The 18,315-nt window shown below is 42.3% G+C and overlaps 1 protein-coding gene across 2 annotated transcripts in view; it reads right to left on the bottom strand.

The window, feature by feature from the left end:
* Positions 1-261: 261 nt before the first annotated feature.
* wkd (whacked) overlaps positions 262-18,315 on the bottom strand; it is a 148,162-nt gene continuing 130,108 nt past the window's right edge. Inside the window, exons 8-9 of one of the 2 annotated variants that reach the window (XM_068354181.1) lie at positions 6,958-7,109; positions 262-5,465 (exon numbers count right to left, since the gene is read on the bottom strand). In XM_068354181.1, coding sequence (XP_068210282.1) covers positions 5,364-5,465; positions 6,958-7,109 — 254 coding nt within the window. In that variant the 3' untranslated portion in view covers positions 262-5,363. The remainder of the gene's footprint in view (positions 5,466-6,957; positions 7,110-18,315) is intronic. The other variant, XM_068354182.1, reaches the window with a different exon arrangement.

The raw sequence follows: 18,315 nt of genomic DNA, 5'->3' as shown, positions 1-18,315 counted from the left end.
ATTTCAAACTAAAAAAAAATACAAAAGAAACTATAAAAATCACATATTAAAGACCTAAGGCAGGAGCCACACAAGGTAATACTTTTGGTATTGCCAACCAGAGGAGAATGGCCAAGTTGAACGTGGGCAGACATGAGTCCACCCAGGATGAAACCTGGGGAGGCAATAGCTTTCCATGGCTGGGGAAGAGAATATATCATACAATTGAGGGCTTAGAAATTTTATTACTTGAATTTAAGAGGTTAAATCTCACCTATCTAGTATCACACGAGGACCAGCAATGAACTGTGTAGATTCATTGAAATAAACATTTCTTTTTAAACAAAATACTAACCACATCAATTTTGATGATTTAAATGATCTGTAAAAACAACTTTACAATGCAATTAATAAATTTTAAAAAATTCCATGGTATTAGAAAAAAACAAGATATACAATCATTAATTAAATAAACTATTTATTCTTCTCTACAATATAGTAGCCCTCCATCAAGAAGGATAAGTTTGCGAAATAAAATAACATGGATCTATTAATATTAGTTATAAAAAAAATTCATACATCACTGTGGTGCATGCAAACAATTAAACAAACACTTAACATGGCACAAACACAAATTATGTAATCCTCTTCACGAAAGGAGAAATACATACGATTTAAACAAAATACAGTATGTGCAATATAAAAAGGAATTCAATATAAACACACTTAGAAATATATCAACATTTTTTGTTTATTTTTTATTTTTTTGTAAAATTTCCCCCTCAACAAATTAAGCACCAATCTTTTTTGCTTCTTCAGTCGGGATAGAACATTTTCCGAATTTAAAGCTTTCAAAAACGCTATCTAGATGTGCTGTTTTCTGGTTTGAATAAATTCTTAATCATAATGACTATTTTCACTTAAATTTAACTAATATTTCGACTGACAACATTAAGCAAATCCAATAGTGGCTAAATATCTCATCAAGTTTAACCATTTTTTTTTTTTACGGATCTATTCTGTTTTCATTACAAAATTTACCACACTTAAAATTCTATGTCAGTTCAAGGCAGTATCAGAAAGGGATGATAAGGCCACAATTCAAATATATCTTAGTACTGTAATTCAGTGTAAACTCAAGTGCCAAAGGGAAATCCAAAAAGACTGATTTACGTATTTCATAACAGTGCAAACTCTTAAAACCACAAACAATTCTCCGTTTCAATCTCCAATGAACTACAAACGGGCCAAAATACATTACCTCATTGATACCACCTTTCCATTATTACAATCAACAGAAATAAATAATATTGATTCTCCAGCATAGCTTTGATTAGAGTATCAAAAACAGTACAGTACTTGTATTTCAGATCACAATCACTCATTTCTATATTATTATTAACCATGAACCTTTTTAAACAAAAGACTATAAGGAAACTATAGATTTGAACTTGTTTTTTTTCACAACTGGTAGATTAGCTTGCATAACTTGAATTATGATGTCAAGCAGGGTTCTTCACACCATCTGTTGTAAATATTGCACAGGCATATGCTGAAACTCTCAGAAGCAGAAATGACATTGATAAATACTAGATGAAAAAAAAGTTGTGAACATATGGAGAAAAATGACCCTTCAAGTATGAATTCCCAGACCTCTGGCAGACGAAAACAAATAACCTATATTGCAACCCCAATCAATGGCCAACTAAACGCATACTGCGCACTATAATTGTGACACAACAAGGGCTAGTGTACTCTAGAGGGGGACAATGAATATATGCAAATACCGTACATAAAAACACAAACCAAAATCATACAAGCCACCTTCTAACTAAATTATCATATATTTTCCCAAAATGAACCCATGAATTTGAAAATTTTATATAAAAAAGGAACTAAAAGAAAAGCCAATAGGAAATAACAAAAAGAAGTATTGTACTCTCTACATTGGCTTTGTATGCCTTGAAAGGAATTGTGTTTCTAAGTGTACTGTACAAGTCCTAACAAACATAACGTATAAAGCTTTAGTTTGTAATGTACTGTACCTAGCTCACAATCCAAGTTATTTTTATCTTCACAGCATTCTTCAAAAAGCTATATGAAATATGAATGAAGAACTTGTGGAAAAGCACAACTTAATTAAGTTGCTGCAAAATATTTTTTAATAAGCTAAAAAAATTCACCAACTAAATCAAAGCCTTGTGCTTCATACAAAGCTACAAAAATCCCCTAAGCAGTAAAAATCTAGTACTACAGGCCTATTATGGGGGCCATATATAGATTCTTTCATTTCTTTTGAAGTCTCGACCAATCTTTTAAACTAAAACAATATTCAGTATTCTCTATTCTCCATAACATACTTGAAAACAATGCAGCCCATAGGTTGAAAGTGGAAAACAGAATCCTTATTACATGATTCAAAATGTACAGTCTGCATTAATTTCCATCTATGTAATACAAAATACAGGTGTCCTTTTCCATGAAAAGATCAAATTTAAGAATACCGACTTCCCTATTTTATGAATACTGCACTTCATATCTTGGAAATGACTTGTATTACAAGTAACTTGATGAAACACTAAGGATGCCTACATATTGAAATTGGAGTCAAATCTTTTATTAGGACAACAAGTCCGTCACCATGAAATAAAGGGTGGTTATTCTACAGCTGCATTCCCTTTCTCATAAAAAAGCGAGGATTAGATAAACCAACATTAAATAATATTTGAAATTGATCTACCAGTATAAAAACAAACACTGTTTCGTCTTACTTTCATTTGCAGTACTCGTCAATCACATTATGAAGGAAAACACAAACTTGATGAAAATGCCATAAATTTCACTAAATGTTAAATATCTCAGAAAATTATTACAGGTATGTAGAAACATTGTTTTGAGAACTCATTGTAAACAGGGAATGAAATCAAAATTCATGAAGATTTGTTTGGATTAAGAAATTTACCCAAGAAATCAATTATAATAATTAGCCTTAGAAATCTTAATGCAAATTTTCCCAAAACAGTTGTTTCATATTTCTCTTAAAAATGGCCCTTGTTTTGTAACATTTTTATATTATATGGGATGATTAATCCAGAGACAGTATTATAACTGATAATTAATTGTCATAATCAGTTTTATTCAAAGGTTAAAAAACAAGTTCAATCTAGGATTCCATACAGCACGCTACCTCGGAAAATCAAGAAACCTAGAGTATTATACGAAGGAAATATAAACAACGCCCAATTGGCAAAGGAAAAATCAGCCAATTGGCAATCATGTTTCCTTCATGGAAAAAAAAGACATACACAAGAGATTCTCGTGGAATTTGTACAAGTGTATCCCATAAGTGATGCAAAAGGTCTACAAAGGCAACGGTGGTTCCATGAAAAAAAAGTAAATAATACATTGCCTGAGATTAGACAAATTAAAACCTACAGTAACATAAAAAGAAATTAACATGAAAAACAACATCTGATTATAATGTATGAATGAAACCAGATTATAATTGTTTTATTAAATGTTAAACTGTAAGTTACAACAGCATAATGAAAATCTAAATAAATACATGATATTACAAAAAATGTTACCAAGAAGGATTTGATATTAGAGATGATCATAGACTACATATGTGAGGGATTTATGTACAGTTTATACATATGACATAAAATATATAGCTATCCTGTCTAAATATACTGTATTACTATCTTACATTCAAGAGGCACTATCAATCCTGGACTAGTTCGCCACTTCTGCCAATAGAGGTATTCAAAGCAAATTCAGAGGCCAATCACGCAAAAAGACACACTTTTCAAGCACGCATACACACACACAATAAGTGAATATTTTAAGGAATCTATCAAAAGCTTCCCTAAAGTTCAAGGAAGCCATCAGGCAAAAGGAGGAATGGGACCCTTTCATGTTATTCACTGGACAGCATATGAGTTATATTCGGGCAGTATGAGAATATGTATACTGCTCCAAAGTACAGGTAATCCTATTTTGAAGTAAGCTGTAAAGACGAAAGAACACTTGCTAAACTTAACTGACTGAGATATGGAAATGTATATACTTGAGCTAGTAAGACTAGTGCACTAATGACAAAATAAGGACTTGATCACACCATAATATTTATTAGAAATTCCTTTTCGGTTCACTAGCGTTACACGAAAAAAATTAATCGTAATTCATGTATCATACCGAAAGAGTACAGAATTCCCTAGAAAGTAATTTAAAATTGCCTTGTGTTGAGGCGCAAATATGAAAAATAAGCAAAAGTGGTGAAGTGGCTATAACATTGCCTATAAAAAATAACTTTTTTATAGTTACCTGGTAACATCCAAATGGTGTCCTCACATGCTTTTGGTTGTTGAAGCCTAAATTCTAATATATTCATTTATTTCCCACTGTGTCAAGAACTTGATCAGGGAGTACAATTCTACAAGTCTAAGAAAACAGTAATCCAGCTATCGTTTGTTGGATATATTGTACGCCATTTCATCTGTCCATTCACATTATTCCAGTCATTCATCACACACAATTCTCCACAAGACCTTTGATATTTTCATGATGATGGACATTGATATTTTCTGATATGCTTCAGTTTATATTTATGAGTAGGCTGGATCCATGATGCCTATTTCAAGGATGTCTAAAAACAGAATGGAAAGCATAAATTGACATCACAATGAATACCCCTTAAATCTAATGCCCTATGGATACAACCCCTCGAAACCTAATTAGTTTTCCAACTAAATATGAAGTATGCAAAGTTACTGTGATAAGATTCTGAACTCATGAAAGGTGAAGTAATTACTCACGACAAACATTTGCAAATTCATCACTTCAAGAAAAAATAAATTCCAGTCAGAAAATCATTTTACATAACTTTACTTTACACGTCCATCCGTACATACTCACAGTATGGAATAATAATTCTCATAACAGCACACTAATTAATCAACTCGATAACTTTTGTTAAAAAAGATTTCATTAAATGTTATGCTAGAAATCTTTAATGGCAATTTATTTTCTTGAATTAATTTTCCCTCATAACAAACCAATATTTCATAAAGGAATGAATTTGCAGATGTCCAAGAAATAGTAATAAAAAAACAAAGCATAAGCTAGAAAAGAGATTATTGGTCCTGCCACTGGTAATGGCATAATGGAAAAGTGACCCATACAATTGTGCAAAAACACAAAATTGAGCCAGGGGACCTTAGTAACATAACTTCTCAATGTCAATCAGATCCACACACGAATTCACTAACTGGCCAAAACCATCAACCCTCCTTGCGGCTGCTGCTGCAACAAAAGTGTAAAACCCCCAATAAAAAATAAAACATTTATTCCTTCATTTTCCTTTTACATTTTCCACTGCCTTCTTATCTTCCATTGGTTGCTGCGTCTTTGTTTTGTTTGCGCTTTTGAACCTGTCTTTGATGTTCCCGCTGCAAGTCATCCTCACGTAAGTCCAGTCTCTGCATCTGAAGATTACATGACTTATCAGTATTTATTCTAGCACTTGGCATTATCTCTTCCTGCTATTACTTTCCATCTGTTCCCTTAGGCTTTTCCCAATAGACTGAGCAATATACTTAAATCTTCAAATCTAAGGTTAAGAAAAAATCCTTTGATCGTGTTCTGCAAGCCTAAACTCAATGGTATCGAATCAATCCTTTATAAAAGTTTCACCGACATTGCTCTCACTTTGATCACATGTACAAACCACCATATATATAATCATTATATTTCTAAAGAAAAGTTATCATTTTTTATTCAACCATGGGTTAATACTTTGCATTAGTATTTGGAGACTATCATAATGTTATTCAAAACACAACCTTACCTCTCTCAAAAGATTTGTTTAGAATTAAAGTCTTAAATTTCACATCACTATCAAAAAGTAGGTTAAATCAGCTTTATCATTAGATTCATTATTCCACAAAGTTTATGATATACTAAAGACAGATTTAGGTGAAGATAAAATGCCCCACAAAAGAGTAAGTACTGTATATCTGATCCGGTAATATTAACTGTTGCTGTGACTGCATTAGCAGGATCTTAATTTCTACATGAGCAGGGAATCATCAAATTTCTAAATGTATGCTAACTTCATATCAGAGATTTTTATTTAATCTGCAGCACAAACATATTTGGAAAGTTAAAAAAAAATAGTTATACAGTAGTTACATAAAATGACAATCTTAATTTCTGACTTCCTGTCCTTGTGCCAATTACTCATAACATGTGACTTAATTTATCATTTAGTTTTCAAAAAAACATCCAAAATATAACAAAACTTAAAAGTAATTTGTATTTTTTATACCTATACAAACCTGAATTGTTTAGAATAAGAATGTATCTTTAGTGGCCATTGAATTGATAACAAGGTACAGTAGTTCTTTAAAGACAGGTAGTCCACACACACCTCACAGAATAGCCACATTTGTCCTAAGGCCCACGACTGAGAGGGTTGGTTGGGGTAGGAAATTTAATTAAAAAGAATCAGGTTTGTATAGCTAGGAAAAATAAAAATTACTTTTAAAATGTTATTTGTTTCTATCCTTATGCAAACTTTGTAAACTGAATGAGTGCCTGATATCAATACTGTATCAAGATAATAAATAAGAAATTCAATAGACGACAAGTTTTTATCCAACAAATTACTGTAAGATGAAAATTAAAAGTTGAAAACTAGACAGGAGAACAATACCTGAAACATGGTAAAATGAAAGAATAAAAAAGGCTATTTAGTGACAGGTAGGCGGCTGGGGCCATGGGGCTTCCCTCTGGCACCACCTGTCACTAACCAAGTACAGTACTGTACCTTGTTAATGATTCAATGGCTGCTCCAGCTTTACTGAAGACATATCCCTATCTTAAAGGACAAAAGGTTTGTATAGGCATAGGAACACATTCCAACATCTATAGGTCCATTTCTTACTAGCTATTATTGAGAAATAAATACCATCTTACCTGAAACAGCAAAAATCCCTCAGCCATTACACCATGATCAATGTTACGAAGGGCCTGCAAGGTTTCGTACATGCCTGGACATCGCTTGAGAACTTGGGAGCGTAAGCCATATTTCAATAGGACCAAGCCTACACGGAATAGTACTTTAACTCCTGAAATATGAGAAAATAAGGGTAATACAATTAACGCTCTGCCATAGCTCATGACTATCACACCCTCAATTAATGCTAAAGCGAACCATGGTTGGTCGAGAAATTCAAATGCCCCATAATTAACAACACGCAATCATTTTAGCTAGATCTCTTTTAAGGGATTCAGCAACCATAGGTCTACATCCCAGAAATGGAATTAGTAAGGGCTAGATTTATCCCATATAAGGACTAATTATGTAACCGATAGCAACCACTAATCTTAGCAGATGGCAATGTAAATCTACTCAATATATTACCAGCCAGATAATATAATTTTTCTACTGTCTCAGGGCATCAGTCATATGGTAAAACATTAAATATAACTACCTAAATACATTTTTCTTGATGCCCATTGCCTAGTAATCAAAAGCCATGTACAGTACTGTTGGCCCTTGATTTAAGAGGGATTCACCTACCATGATTAGAGAACATTTGGGAAAAAAACCAGGAGGTTCTAAAATTCTCCATTTCACTTTGCCACATGGCAAACAGTTGGCAGAATCTATTTTAAGTAAGTGATATGATTGTACTGCATACCTTCAATGCATCAACACCGTCCGGCACCATACAGCAATCATCATTATCATTATCAATGATTATCATCCTCATACAATTGCTATTAACAGACACAAACCATACCTTACATGTGAGAGAAAGAGAATGTGTGTGTACCTTAATATTTTCACCTAAGTTTCAATTTCAGATAATTAAAGAGTAACCTATTCCTAAGTCTGAAATAAATAAAAGAAAAATGACAAATTCGTAGATAATTTGTATTTTTCCTAACTATACAAACCTTAGCTATTTAATAGGGGTTACTGTATTACTTTCGGCGTAGCTGAAATGACGAGCCATTAGAATTTTAACGAGAGTTTACTACCCCACCGCTAGTTAGCGGGGGGTACGGAGGGTAGCTTGCTTACCCCCCCCCACACACACCTGTGCTTGGGCTCACTTTGCTTAGAGGTAGGACTTCAAGGGGGATAGGGCTGGCAAGCAAGTTTGTTTAAATAGCTAAGGTTTGTATAGTTAGGAAAAATAGAAATTATCTACGAATTTGTCATTTGTTCCGTAACTGACATACAAACCACGCTATTTAATAGGGGTGACTCACCCATTAGGAAGGGTGGAAAGTCCCGGCCAGTACTGGCTTTTGGCTTTGCCCGGGGACTCAGTATCTGAGTGTGTCAGCACTCAACAATAAAGAGTCCCTGCACCTCGCTAGAACCTTGCTACCCAAGGGCTGCGGCCTACGTAAGCTGTGTGTGAAGGTATGAAGTGTGACTCGTCCTAGGAAGTTGACCTGTAGTCCTTTAGATGGAAACTTTAGGCTAGGACTCTCCCAATACCACCTCGTCAGGGTATGGGGACGTGACAGTATTAGCTTAATACTAGGAACACAAGGAAACATGGTTTACCTGCAGTGGTTTGAGGTCAGCTGTGCAGAGAACCCAGGATGCTGCTTTCCCCAAGAGAGGGGAGGATAAAGAAAAGAATAAGGGCCAGACATACCTTTTCATTCATGCAGACTAAAACTGGGTAACAATGCCCTCAACCTTCTGCTACTTGTCCATTAAGGAGCCTGAGGTTTTAAACCAGCTGTTGTGCAGCCACCACAGGGCCGATAGAAAACATATCGAGCCTCATGTGGGTCACGTCTTGCAGTTAGTGGGCTGTGAAGGTTGTCTGACGCTTCCACACCCCAGCTTGGAGCACCTGCATCACTGAGAAATTTTTCTTGAAGGCTAGGGACGTAGCTACGCCCCTGATGTTATGTGCTCTAGGGCGACGTGATGGAGAAGGGTCTGGATTCAGGGACAGATGGATCACCATACGAATCCATGCCGAGATGGTGTTCTTGGTGACCCTCCTCTTAGTCCTCCCAGTGCTCACAAACAATGCCTGCACCTGGGGACGGACTGCCGCCATTCTTTTGAGATATAGCCTCAGACTCCTTACTGGGCACAGTAGGAGATGGTCTGGGTCATCTGTTACAGAACGAAGACTCGAAATCTGGAAGGAGTCGAACCGAGGGTCCGGCACCCCCAGATTCTGAGTCTTAGCAATAAACTCAGGGACGAATTTGAACGTTACCTCCCCCCATCCCCTTGAATGGGCGATGTCATATGAGAGACCATGAAGTTCACTGACTCGCTTGGCCGAGGCCAAAGCTAGTAGGAACACCGTCTTCCAAGTTAGGTGGCGATCTGAAGCCTGGCGTAATGGTTCGTAGGGAGTTCTCTTAAGAGACCTGAGAACTCAAACCACGTTCCATGGAGGTGGTCCTACTTCCGACTGAGGGCAGGTAAGTTCATAACTTCGTATGAGTAGGGAAAAATCCAGCGAGGAAGAAATGTCCAGCTTGAAGGCTAGACTTAAGGCTGAGCGATAGCCTTTCACCGCCGAGACTGAAAGGCGCATTTCTTCCCGAAAATACACGAAGAACTCCGCTATTGCTGGAATAGTGGCATCGAGTGGAGAGATACCCCTTCCACGACACCAACCACAGAAGACTTTCCACTTTGCCTGGTAGATAGATGTGGATGACTTTCGCAGATGTCCAGACATCCTAACCGCAACTTGTTGTGAAAATCCTCTCTCAGCGAGGAGATGCTGGATAGTCTCCAGGCGTGAAGTCGTAGTGAAGCTACGGCTTTGTGGAAGATGTTGGCATGTGGTTGTCTGAGTAGCTCGTGTCGCGGAGGGAGTTCTCTTGGAAGTTCCGTTAGGAGTTGCAGAAGGTCGGGAAACCATTCCGCGTGATGCCATAGCGGAGCTATAAGGGTCATCGAAAGATTGACCAATATTCTTGTCTTGTTGAGCACCCTCCTCATCAGACAGAACGGGGGAAAGGCGTACATGTCGATGTTGTCCCACCGTTGTTGGAAGGCATCTTGCCAGAGACCCTTGGGATCCGGGACTGGGGAGCAGTACAGCGGAAGCTTGAAGTTCAACGCTGTCGCGAACAGATCCACAGTCGGGGAACCCCACAAAGTCAGGACTTTGTTGGCTACTAGATGATCCAAAGACCACTCGGTACTCACTATCTGAGACGCTCTGCTCAAACTGTCGGCGAGCACATTCCTCTTGCCTGGAATGAAACGTGCCGATAGCGGAATCGAGTGGACTTCGGTCCATCTCAGTATCTTTACTGCGAGATGAGATAGCTGCTTTGAAAAGGTACCTCCTTGCTTGTTGATGTAGGCCACTACTGTGGTGTTGTCACTCATCACCACCACAGAGTGAACCGCCAGGTATTGTTGGAACTGTTGAAGAGCTAGGAATACGGCCTTCATCTCTAGCACATTTATATGGAGGCACTTTTCTGATTCTGACCACAGGCCTGAGGTCCTGTGTTGCAGAACGTGGGCCCCCCACCCTTTCTTTGAGGCGTCCATAAACAGCATCAAATCCGGGGGGAGGACGAGAAGATCCACTCCTCTTCGTAGGTTCTCGTCTGTCACCCACCACTGGAGGTCCGTCCGTTCCGCAGGTCCCATAGGGATCATGACGTCCGGGGAATCGTAACTCTGATTCCACCGAGACTTGAGTCGCCACTGGAGGGATCTCATCCTGAGGCGACCATTGGGGACTAGACGAGCCAAAGATGAGAGGTAACGAAGGAGACGTAACCACGATTGGGCTGGAAGTTCTTCTCGTCTGAGGAAAGGGCTTGTGACCTTCCTCAGCCTTGCTATCCTGTCGTCTGATGGGAAGGCTTTGTGGAGATTGGTGTCTATGATCATGCCTAGATATACCAGACTTTGAGTGGGAAGCAGAGAGGACTTCTCGAGATTTACCATGATCCCCAGATCTTGGCAAAGTCCCAGAAGTTTGTCTCGGTGTCGAAGAAGGGCTGCCTCCGAGTCTGCTAGGATCAGCCAGTCGTCCAGATAACGGAGGAGATGGATGCCGATCCTGTGTGCCCACGACGATATTAGGGCGAACACTGGTGAAAAACTGTGGTGCTGTGGAGAGACCGAAACACAGCACCTTGAACTGGTAAACCTTGTTGTCTATGCTGAATCTCAAGTACTTCCTTGAAAACGGATGGACTGGGATCTGGAAGTACGCGTCCTTCAGATCCAGTGTACACATGAAGTCTTGCGGTCTCACTGCAAGTCTGACCGTGTCTGCGGTTTCCATGCTGAACGGAGTTTGCTTGACAAACTTGTTCAGAGCCGAGATGTCGATGACTGGTCTCCAGCCTCCAGACGCCTTCTTTACAAGAAAGAGTCGACTGAAGAATCCTGGAGACCCGTCGAGGACCTCTTGGAGAGCGCCCTTCTTCAACATGGTCTGGACTTCTGCCCGAAGGGCTTGCCCCCTTGCTGATCCCATGGCAAGGGAGCTCAACGACTCTGGATCCGCTGTCAGGGGAGGTAGAGATGTTGTGAACGGGACGCGATATCCCTGACTGATTACGGAAATCGTCCAGGAATCGGCCCCGAGTTGCTGCCACCTGTTCGCGCAACTTTGTAGTCATCCTCCCACTGGTGGACATGCAGGGTGACTGCCAATCCTAGCGTTTGCGGCCTCGGCCGCTCCCTCTAGGATTCTTTCCTCCCCTGGAGGACTTTTTGCCTTTCTTTTCCTTGACAGGAAAGGGCTTAGACACCACCGTCTTCGCTGCAGCTGCCGGTTTCGTGGTCTTGGTAGGGCGTGGCTGCTGGGGTGCTGGAGGTTTATAGGGCTTCGATGTCAGAGCCCTATGTAGGAGAGAGTCCTGGTTGGACTTCCTCCACCTCTCAGCGGCCTGCTCCACGTCCCTAGGCTCAAAAAGTTCTTCCCCATAACGGAAGAATGCCTGAGCCTACTGATCTCGGTATTAGGGACCTTTTGATGGAACCTCTCGGACACCGCATCTCGACGTTTCAAGATGGTGTTAGCCCAAAAGTTCGAGACTTGGTGGGCTAGAAACTCGATCGTGCAAGTGCCCGAGAGTAAAAAGGTCTCCATAGCCTTCCTGGTACGTTCTTTGGATAAATCCTCCGAACGTAACAGGATGCCTAGGGTCCCTAGCCAGATATCCAGCCACGAAGTGGCCTGCATGGCACACTTTGCCACCTTCTCCTGGCTAAGGATCTCCGTTGCCGAGAACGAGACCTGCCGGTTGGAGTCTCTCTGAAGAGGGACTCCCCTGGTAAGCTCTTCCAACAAATGGTGAAGGGGAAGAGCCAAACAAGTCTCCTCTACGATGTCAAAGTACCTCCTCTGTTGGACACGAGGAGGTGGGAGGAGCTGGTTGCCGGTGCTGGATCAGCTGGAGGAGGCAAGCTTGGAGAGCTGGACTTCGATCTTGTCTTGGCACTCTTGACCCCTTGAGACCAGGGCAAAGCCGCACTGGCCTTCGAGGGTTTTTGAGTCCCAAAGACTCGGTCCAAGACCGTGTCTTCGCCCTCACGAGGAGGAATCTCTGGGTCAGCAAACCCATTGAGATTCCTCATAAGGGTCAGAACCTGCCAGAACGCGTGTTCTGATTCCTGGCGCTCTCCTCCTGAAGGACTAGCACCGAAGTCTCCTGTCCCCAAAGGCTCTTCTTGGGGGGGACTCGCGGACGTTCTCCGAGTGCTTGGCTGGCTCCGGTCTAAGTCTTAATGAAGACTTTGGTACAGTCTTGGAGTCCTTCGACTCCCTCCTGGGAGGGATGCAAGACTCCAACAACGACGGTGGGAGGCTCTTCTCCACCCCTACCCAAGAAGACTTTTCAGCGTGAGATGGGGTTTCCCGCATTGGTGCGATGGGGGGAACGCCTCACCTCACGTGACTCCCCTGAGGACGGGAAGTCTTCGTCCGAAGGGGAGGGAGAGAAAGTCTGGGGGGGTGAGGAGGCCTGCCTCAAGGACTTACGAGGAGTCAGCTTTGCCCTCGGAGAAGTTACCACGCTTGAAACTCCTCTTTTCCTCTTCAGGGGAGTAGAAGCTGCCAAGTATTTGTGGCCCAGGTCACAGAGAACAGGCTTAAATGCCTGCATGACCGCTCTGACCAGTGTCCCAAACCAAGGCTGCTGGCTGACGGATGCGCTGTCAGATACTCCCTTGAAGACGGATGGACTGGGATCTGTGCTGTCAGATACTCCCTCTGGAGGGAAAGGGATCGACCAATCCCTGCGAGGAGTTACCAAAGGGGGGTTCGCCTGAAACAAAGAGGATGAAGAAGAAGAAATGTCCCTGGACATTTCTGGAACCTTCCCCACTGCCGGCGAGCGCGCTGTTCTACGCTTGCGAGGGGGGGGACGCGATGATGACGACCTTGCTGCGTGTTGTCCTGCAGCCTTGCACGTGGGGGTTGGGGGTTGGGGGTTGGTGATCGCACTGGGGAGTGTGCTGGTGCTCGCACGATGGGAAATACCCTGGGTCACGCGCGGGAGATTGTTGGCGCGTGCTAGGGTGATGGCGAGGGTGTGCGTGGGCGTGCGGGCAGCGATGGTGCGTAGGAGCGCGAGCCGGAGACAGCAGAGGGTGTGCAGAAGGAAGGTTGCGCGATCGCGCGCGCGAGGGTAAATGTTCGCGCGCGCGTGCAGGGTCAGGCTGAAGAGCCCGTGCGGGCAATGATACCGTTGGGCGCAGGCGCGCAGGGTCAGGCTGAAGAGCCCGTGCAGGCGATGATACCGTTGGGCACGCGCGCAGGAGAGACATCTCTTGCGCGCGTGCATGAGTACGCACATCAGGCTGCGAAGATGGGCGTGGGCGCGCTTCCTCGTGGGCGCGAGTGGGAGACTGCGTGCGAAGGCGTGCTGGCGAGGGATGGGGCGCAGGTGGAGAACGACAGCGCGTTGGCGAGTGCTGACGAGCAGGGGAAGAAATCAACTTCCCTACTGCGACCAGATCAGAAGATCGTTGGCGCGCAGGCGAGCGCTGATGCACAGGAGAGCGCTGGCGCACAGGAGAACGATGGCGCGCAGAAGGTCGAAGGCGCGCAGTAGCGCGCTGGCGCGCAGTAGCGCACTGGCGTGCAGGTTAGTGCTAGCGCGCTTTAACAGGAGCATCGTTTGCAGATGAGCGCTTGCGCGCAGGTGAGCACTGGCGCGTAAGGGACGTATGTGCCAACTTGCGCATGCGCCCTTGTCGCCCCGAAGGGACCGTTGCCTGCGTCACATGAGGATGTGTTGGCGCCCACAGCGCATCAGCAGCCAGGAACGGTGACGGCAGGTCAGCAAGTCTGATGGGTGGAAGGTCGAGGTGTCATTTGTAAGGACGATCTTCCACCGAAGGGGATCGCGAATGATACGCAGAGAGGTCCATGGTTGTAGCTGGGAGAGTCGGAGAACGATGGCGAAGCTCCTCTGCGGCGGACTGCTGCGGAGACGATGAACCGAAGAGGCGCCTCCTCACACCCTTGTGAGGTGAAGAAGGCCTCTACGGCAAAGAGGAAGGCGAGCTTTACGCCGTATGCGCCCTCTTACGGCCGTGGGGTCAGCGAGCTGACCGTCAGCAGTCCTCCGAAGAGGAGTCTCTGTGAGTGAACTCCCCCGAGGGGGAGAATCACCGGCAGGAAAGACTGTTGGACTTAGTTCTTCCCTCGAAGGATGAGTAGAGGGATAAACTAAGCCTTCAGCTACATCAGGTTGATCAGGTGCAGAGGTCTGAGATACTGCATCGGATGCCTCTGCCACCAAACGTCGACGATAGACAGAGGATCAACCTCTGCCAAAGTAGGCAATTGTTTGACAGCGGCCCCCAACCGGATCATGTCAAACAAGGCTTCCTTGGAGGGCGAATCCTCAAGCCCCAAGGAAGACCAAAGCTAAAATAAATCATTATTACACAAATTAATATTCAAATCCTCCCCCGGGGGAGGAGGAGGAGCTGCCTCACTATGGGAGGCAACTCCCTCTCCTGAACCACGAGTTCGGGCAACAGAACTATGGCCTACGCTACTACTCGACAGGTTCTCGGAAGAAACCGATCGAGCGGGAGCTTCGGAGGAGGTTTGGGCCACGGAAGAAGAGTCCTTGCGATTTTCTCCTTTCGAAGAAACCTTCGAAGGAGAAATATCCCGCTTGGACTTCTTCTTCCGTCGCCGAGAAAACCTCTCCCACTGGGAGGTAGACCACTCCCTACACTCACCACACTTATTAGTTCTATCACACCGCTGGCCCCTACAATAAGGACAAAGGGTGTGAGGGTCCGTATCGGCCGGCGACATAAACGTACCACAAGGGCGGTCGGGTAATCCAGAACACTTTCGCATGATAGCAGAGGCCAACTTCAAACACACCTGTAAAAGGAAAAGCAGAAAGCATTAATGGCTGTCAGAAAGGCGAGGGTGGAAGCGGACACGTCCGACTACCACCCGACCGAAAGCAAAGTGAGCACAAGCACAGGTGTGTGTGAGGCGCGCGGGGGGGGGGGGGGGGGGGGGGGGGTTTAGCAAGCTACCCTCCCTACCCCCCCACAAACTAGCGGGGGGGGGGGTAGTAAACCCTCATTAAAATTCTAATGGCTCGTCATTTCAGCTACGGCAAAAGTAATAACCCCTATTAAATAGCGTGGTTTGTATGTCAGTTACGGAACAATGTAATGTTATTTCTGACATGTGCTACTGTATGTATTTACAATAGTAATTCAGTATGCTGTTTGCATAACAGTAGAACAACAATTGACAGTGTCTGTATATGTTTTAGATATTGAAAATAATCTACAGTTGATATACAGCACATAATGTACTGTATGTAAAAGAATGTGAAGGTTATAGAAATATAAGCAAACGCACTTTATTGCACCATTCGTTAGGTAATCATGTAACCAATCTCCTGGATCAATTATGGTTAGACTGTAAGAAAAAATGTATATACTCAATATAATTTGCCCAATTCAGTACTTGCAAATGTTTAATTACGAAAGATAATAGGAACGCCATCTTTCCAAATCTTACTAACTGTCACACAAGTGACACATGACAGAGGCCCTTTTCTTAATAACATTATACTTTGCAACAATATATGGATGGCAATGATTACAGTATTTGAAGAACAAACACCCGAGGTCTATTAATAAATACTTAATATCCACAATTGATACCAGACAATATTTTTATATTTATTATGAGAGAAGGCATTTTTCAAATATCTAACTTAGCAGGAGTGATCATCAAAACTCCAACGTATTCTTTAGGAAATTAATAAACACAAACATAATCCAAACTCAATTGAGCACTCCGACACGTGGTTGTTACCCTCAGAATTTTATCTCACCTCTGTGTATGGTCTATACAGTATATGTATTACCTTATCAATTACGCAATAACGTGGAACATGTCTTGTAGATACAAACAGTTAATTTTTTGCTGCTAGGTGTGCGTTTAGTTTGCTGTCATTTGTTTCTCTTTAGTTTATACTGGTCGATGTTGGTTTTGTTCCTTTTAAATATCTCTAATGTGATACTTTGAAGCATAGGTAAGTCTAATCTTTGTGCTCATTAAACATGCTCTACAATGTTTAAAATGCTTTCAGATGGCTCAAATCCCTGTCAGTTCTTTCCTCAGATAGGCTCTACAATATTTAGAATGCTCCCAGAAGGCTAAAAAAAAGGTCTGATTACAAACTGTGATGAACATAGGATGGAATAAACAAAGCTACACTGTATAGAAAGATGGAATAAACAAATTTGAATACACTACCATAATAATGAAAGAAGGCTGAGACCCCTATGCCAATTTAGATCATGGTAACTAAAAGCAATGCATAAATATCCATAGACCCTGATAATAAGATTCATCCATATCTAGATAGGTTCAAGAGAACGTGATAACTTTAGTTCAAGAATCTAAAAGTTCAGGAACAAAATAATAGCGTATATCACCAATCTTCTCATAGATTTACAGGAAAATAAACATGCCAAATAAAAAAAAGCACCTATTGGCAGTTGTCATGAAGATTAGGGTATTAAAGTATTATCGCAAATGAAGATGGGGTCACATCAACTATGGACTGTAAGTAGTAATAAAGGATAGTACAGTAGTAATAATGGTAGTAAAGCATGTGTTAGAATAGGAAATGAAGTGAGTGATTGGTTTCCGGTGAGAGTGGGGCTGAGACAGGGATGTGTGATGTCACCGTGGTTGTTTAACTTGTATGTTGATGGAGCGGTGAGAGAGGTGAATGCTCGAGTGCTTGGACGAGGATTAAAACTGGTAGACGAGAATGACCATGAATGGGAGGTAAATCAGTTGTTGTTTGCGGATGATACTGTACTGGTTGCAGACACAGAAGAGAAGCTTGACCGACTAGTGGCAGAATTTGGAAGGGTGTGTGAGAGAAGGAAGTTGAGAGTTAATGTGGGTAAGAGTAAGGTTATGAGATATACGAGAAGGGAAGGTGGTGCAAGGTTGAATATCATGTTGAATGGAGAGTTACTTGAGGAGGTGGATCAGTTTAAGTACTTGGGGTCTGTTGTTGCAGCAAATGGTGGAGTGGAAGCACATGTACGTCAGAGAGTGAATGAAGGTTGCAAAGTGTTGGGGGCAGTTAAGGCAGTAGTAAAAAATAGAGGGTTGAGCATGAATGTAAAGAGAGTTCTATATGAGAAAGTGATTGTACCAACTGTGATGTATGGATCGGAGTTGTGGCGAATGAAAGTGATGGAGAGACAGAAATTGAATGTGTTTGAGATGAAGTGTCTAAGGAGTATGGCTGGTGTATCTCGAGTAGATAGGGTTAGGAACGAAGTGGTGAGGGTGAGAATGGGTGTAAGAAATGAGTTAGCAGCTAGAGTGGATATGAATGTGTTGAGGTGGTTTGGCCATGTTGAGAGAATGGAAAATGGCTGTCTGCTAAAGAAGGTGATGAATGCAAGAGTTGATGGGAGAAGTACAAGTGGAAGGCCAAGGTTTGGGTGGATGGATGGAGTGAAGAAAGCTCTGGGTGATAGGAGGATAGATATGAGAGAGGCAAGAGAGCGTAACAAAAACATTAATAACAATAACAACAAATATATTAAAAATAACGATAATAATAATATAGCCACAGATATGTTATTGGAAACTTGAACAAGAAAAATATACCCTGTCATCTTCCTTGGAAGTTTAATGACCGTTTTCACTTGTTTTTATTGCAAAGATATTCTCTTCTTCCTATTCTAATGGTTAGCCCCGGGCCGGATAAGTGGCTGAAGATGGGAAGAAAACAAGTTGGGAGGAGTTTGTTCTGAAATATTTTTTCTCTCAA

The sequence above is a fragment of the Palaemon carinicauda genome, chromosome 30 (assembly GCF_036898095.1).
Source record: "Palaemon carinicauda isolate YSFRI2023 chromosome 30, ASM3689809v2, whole genome shotgun sequence".
Classification (NCBI taxonomy): domain Eukaryota; kingdom Metazoa; phylum Arthropoda; class Malacostraca; order Decapoda; family Palaemonidae; genus Palaemon; species Palaemon carinicauda.
The sequence above is the reverse complement of the archived record's forward strand: the minus strand, read 5'-3'. Positions and strand labels throughout refer to the sequence as shown.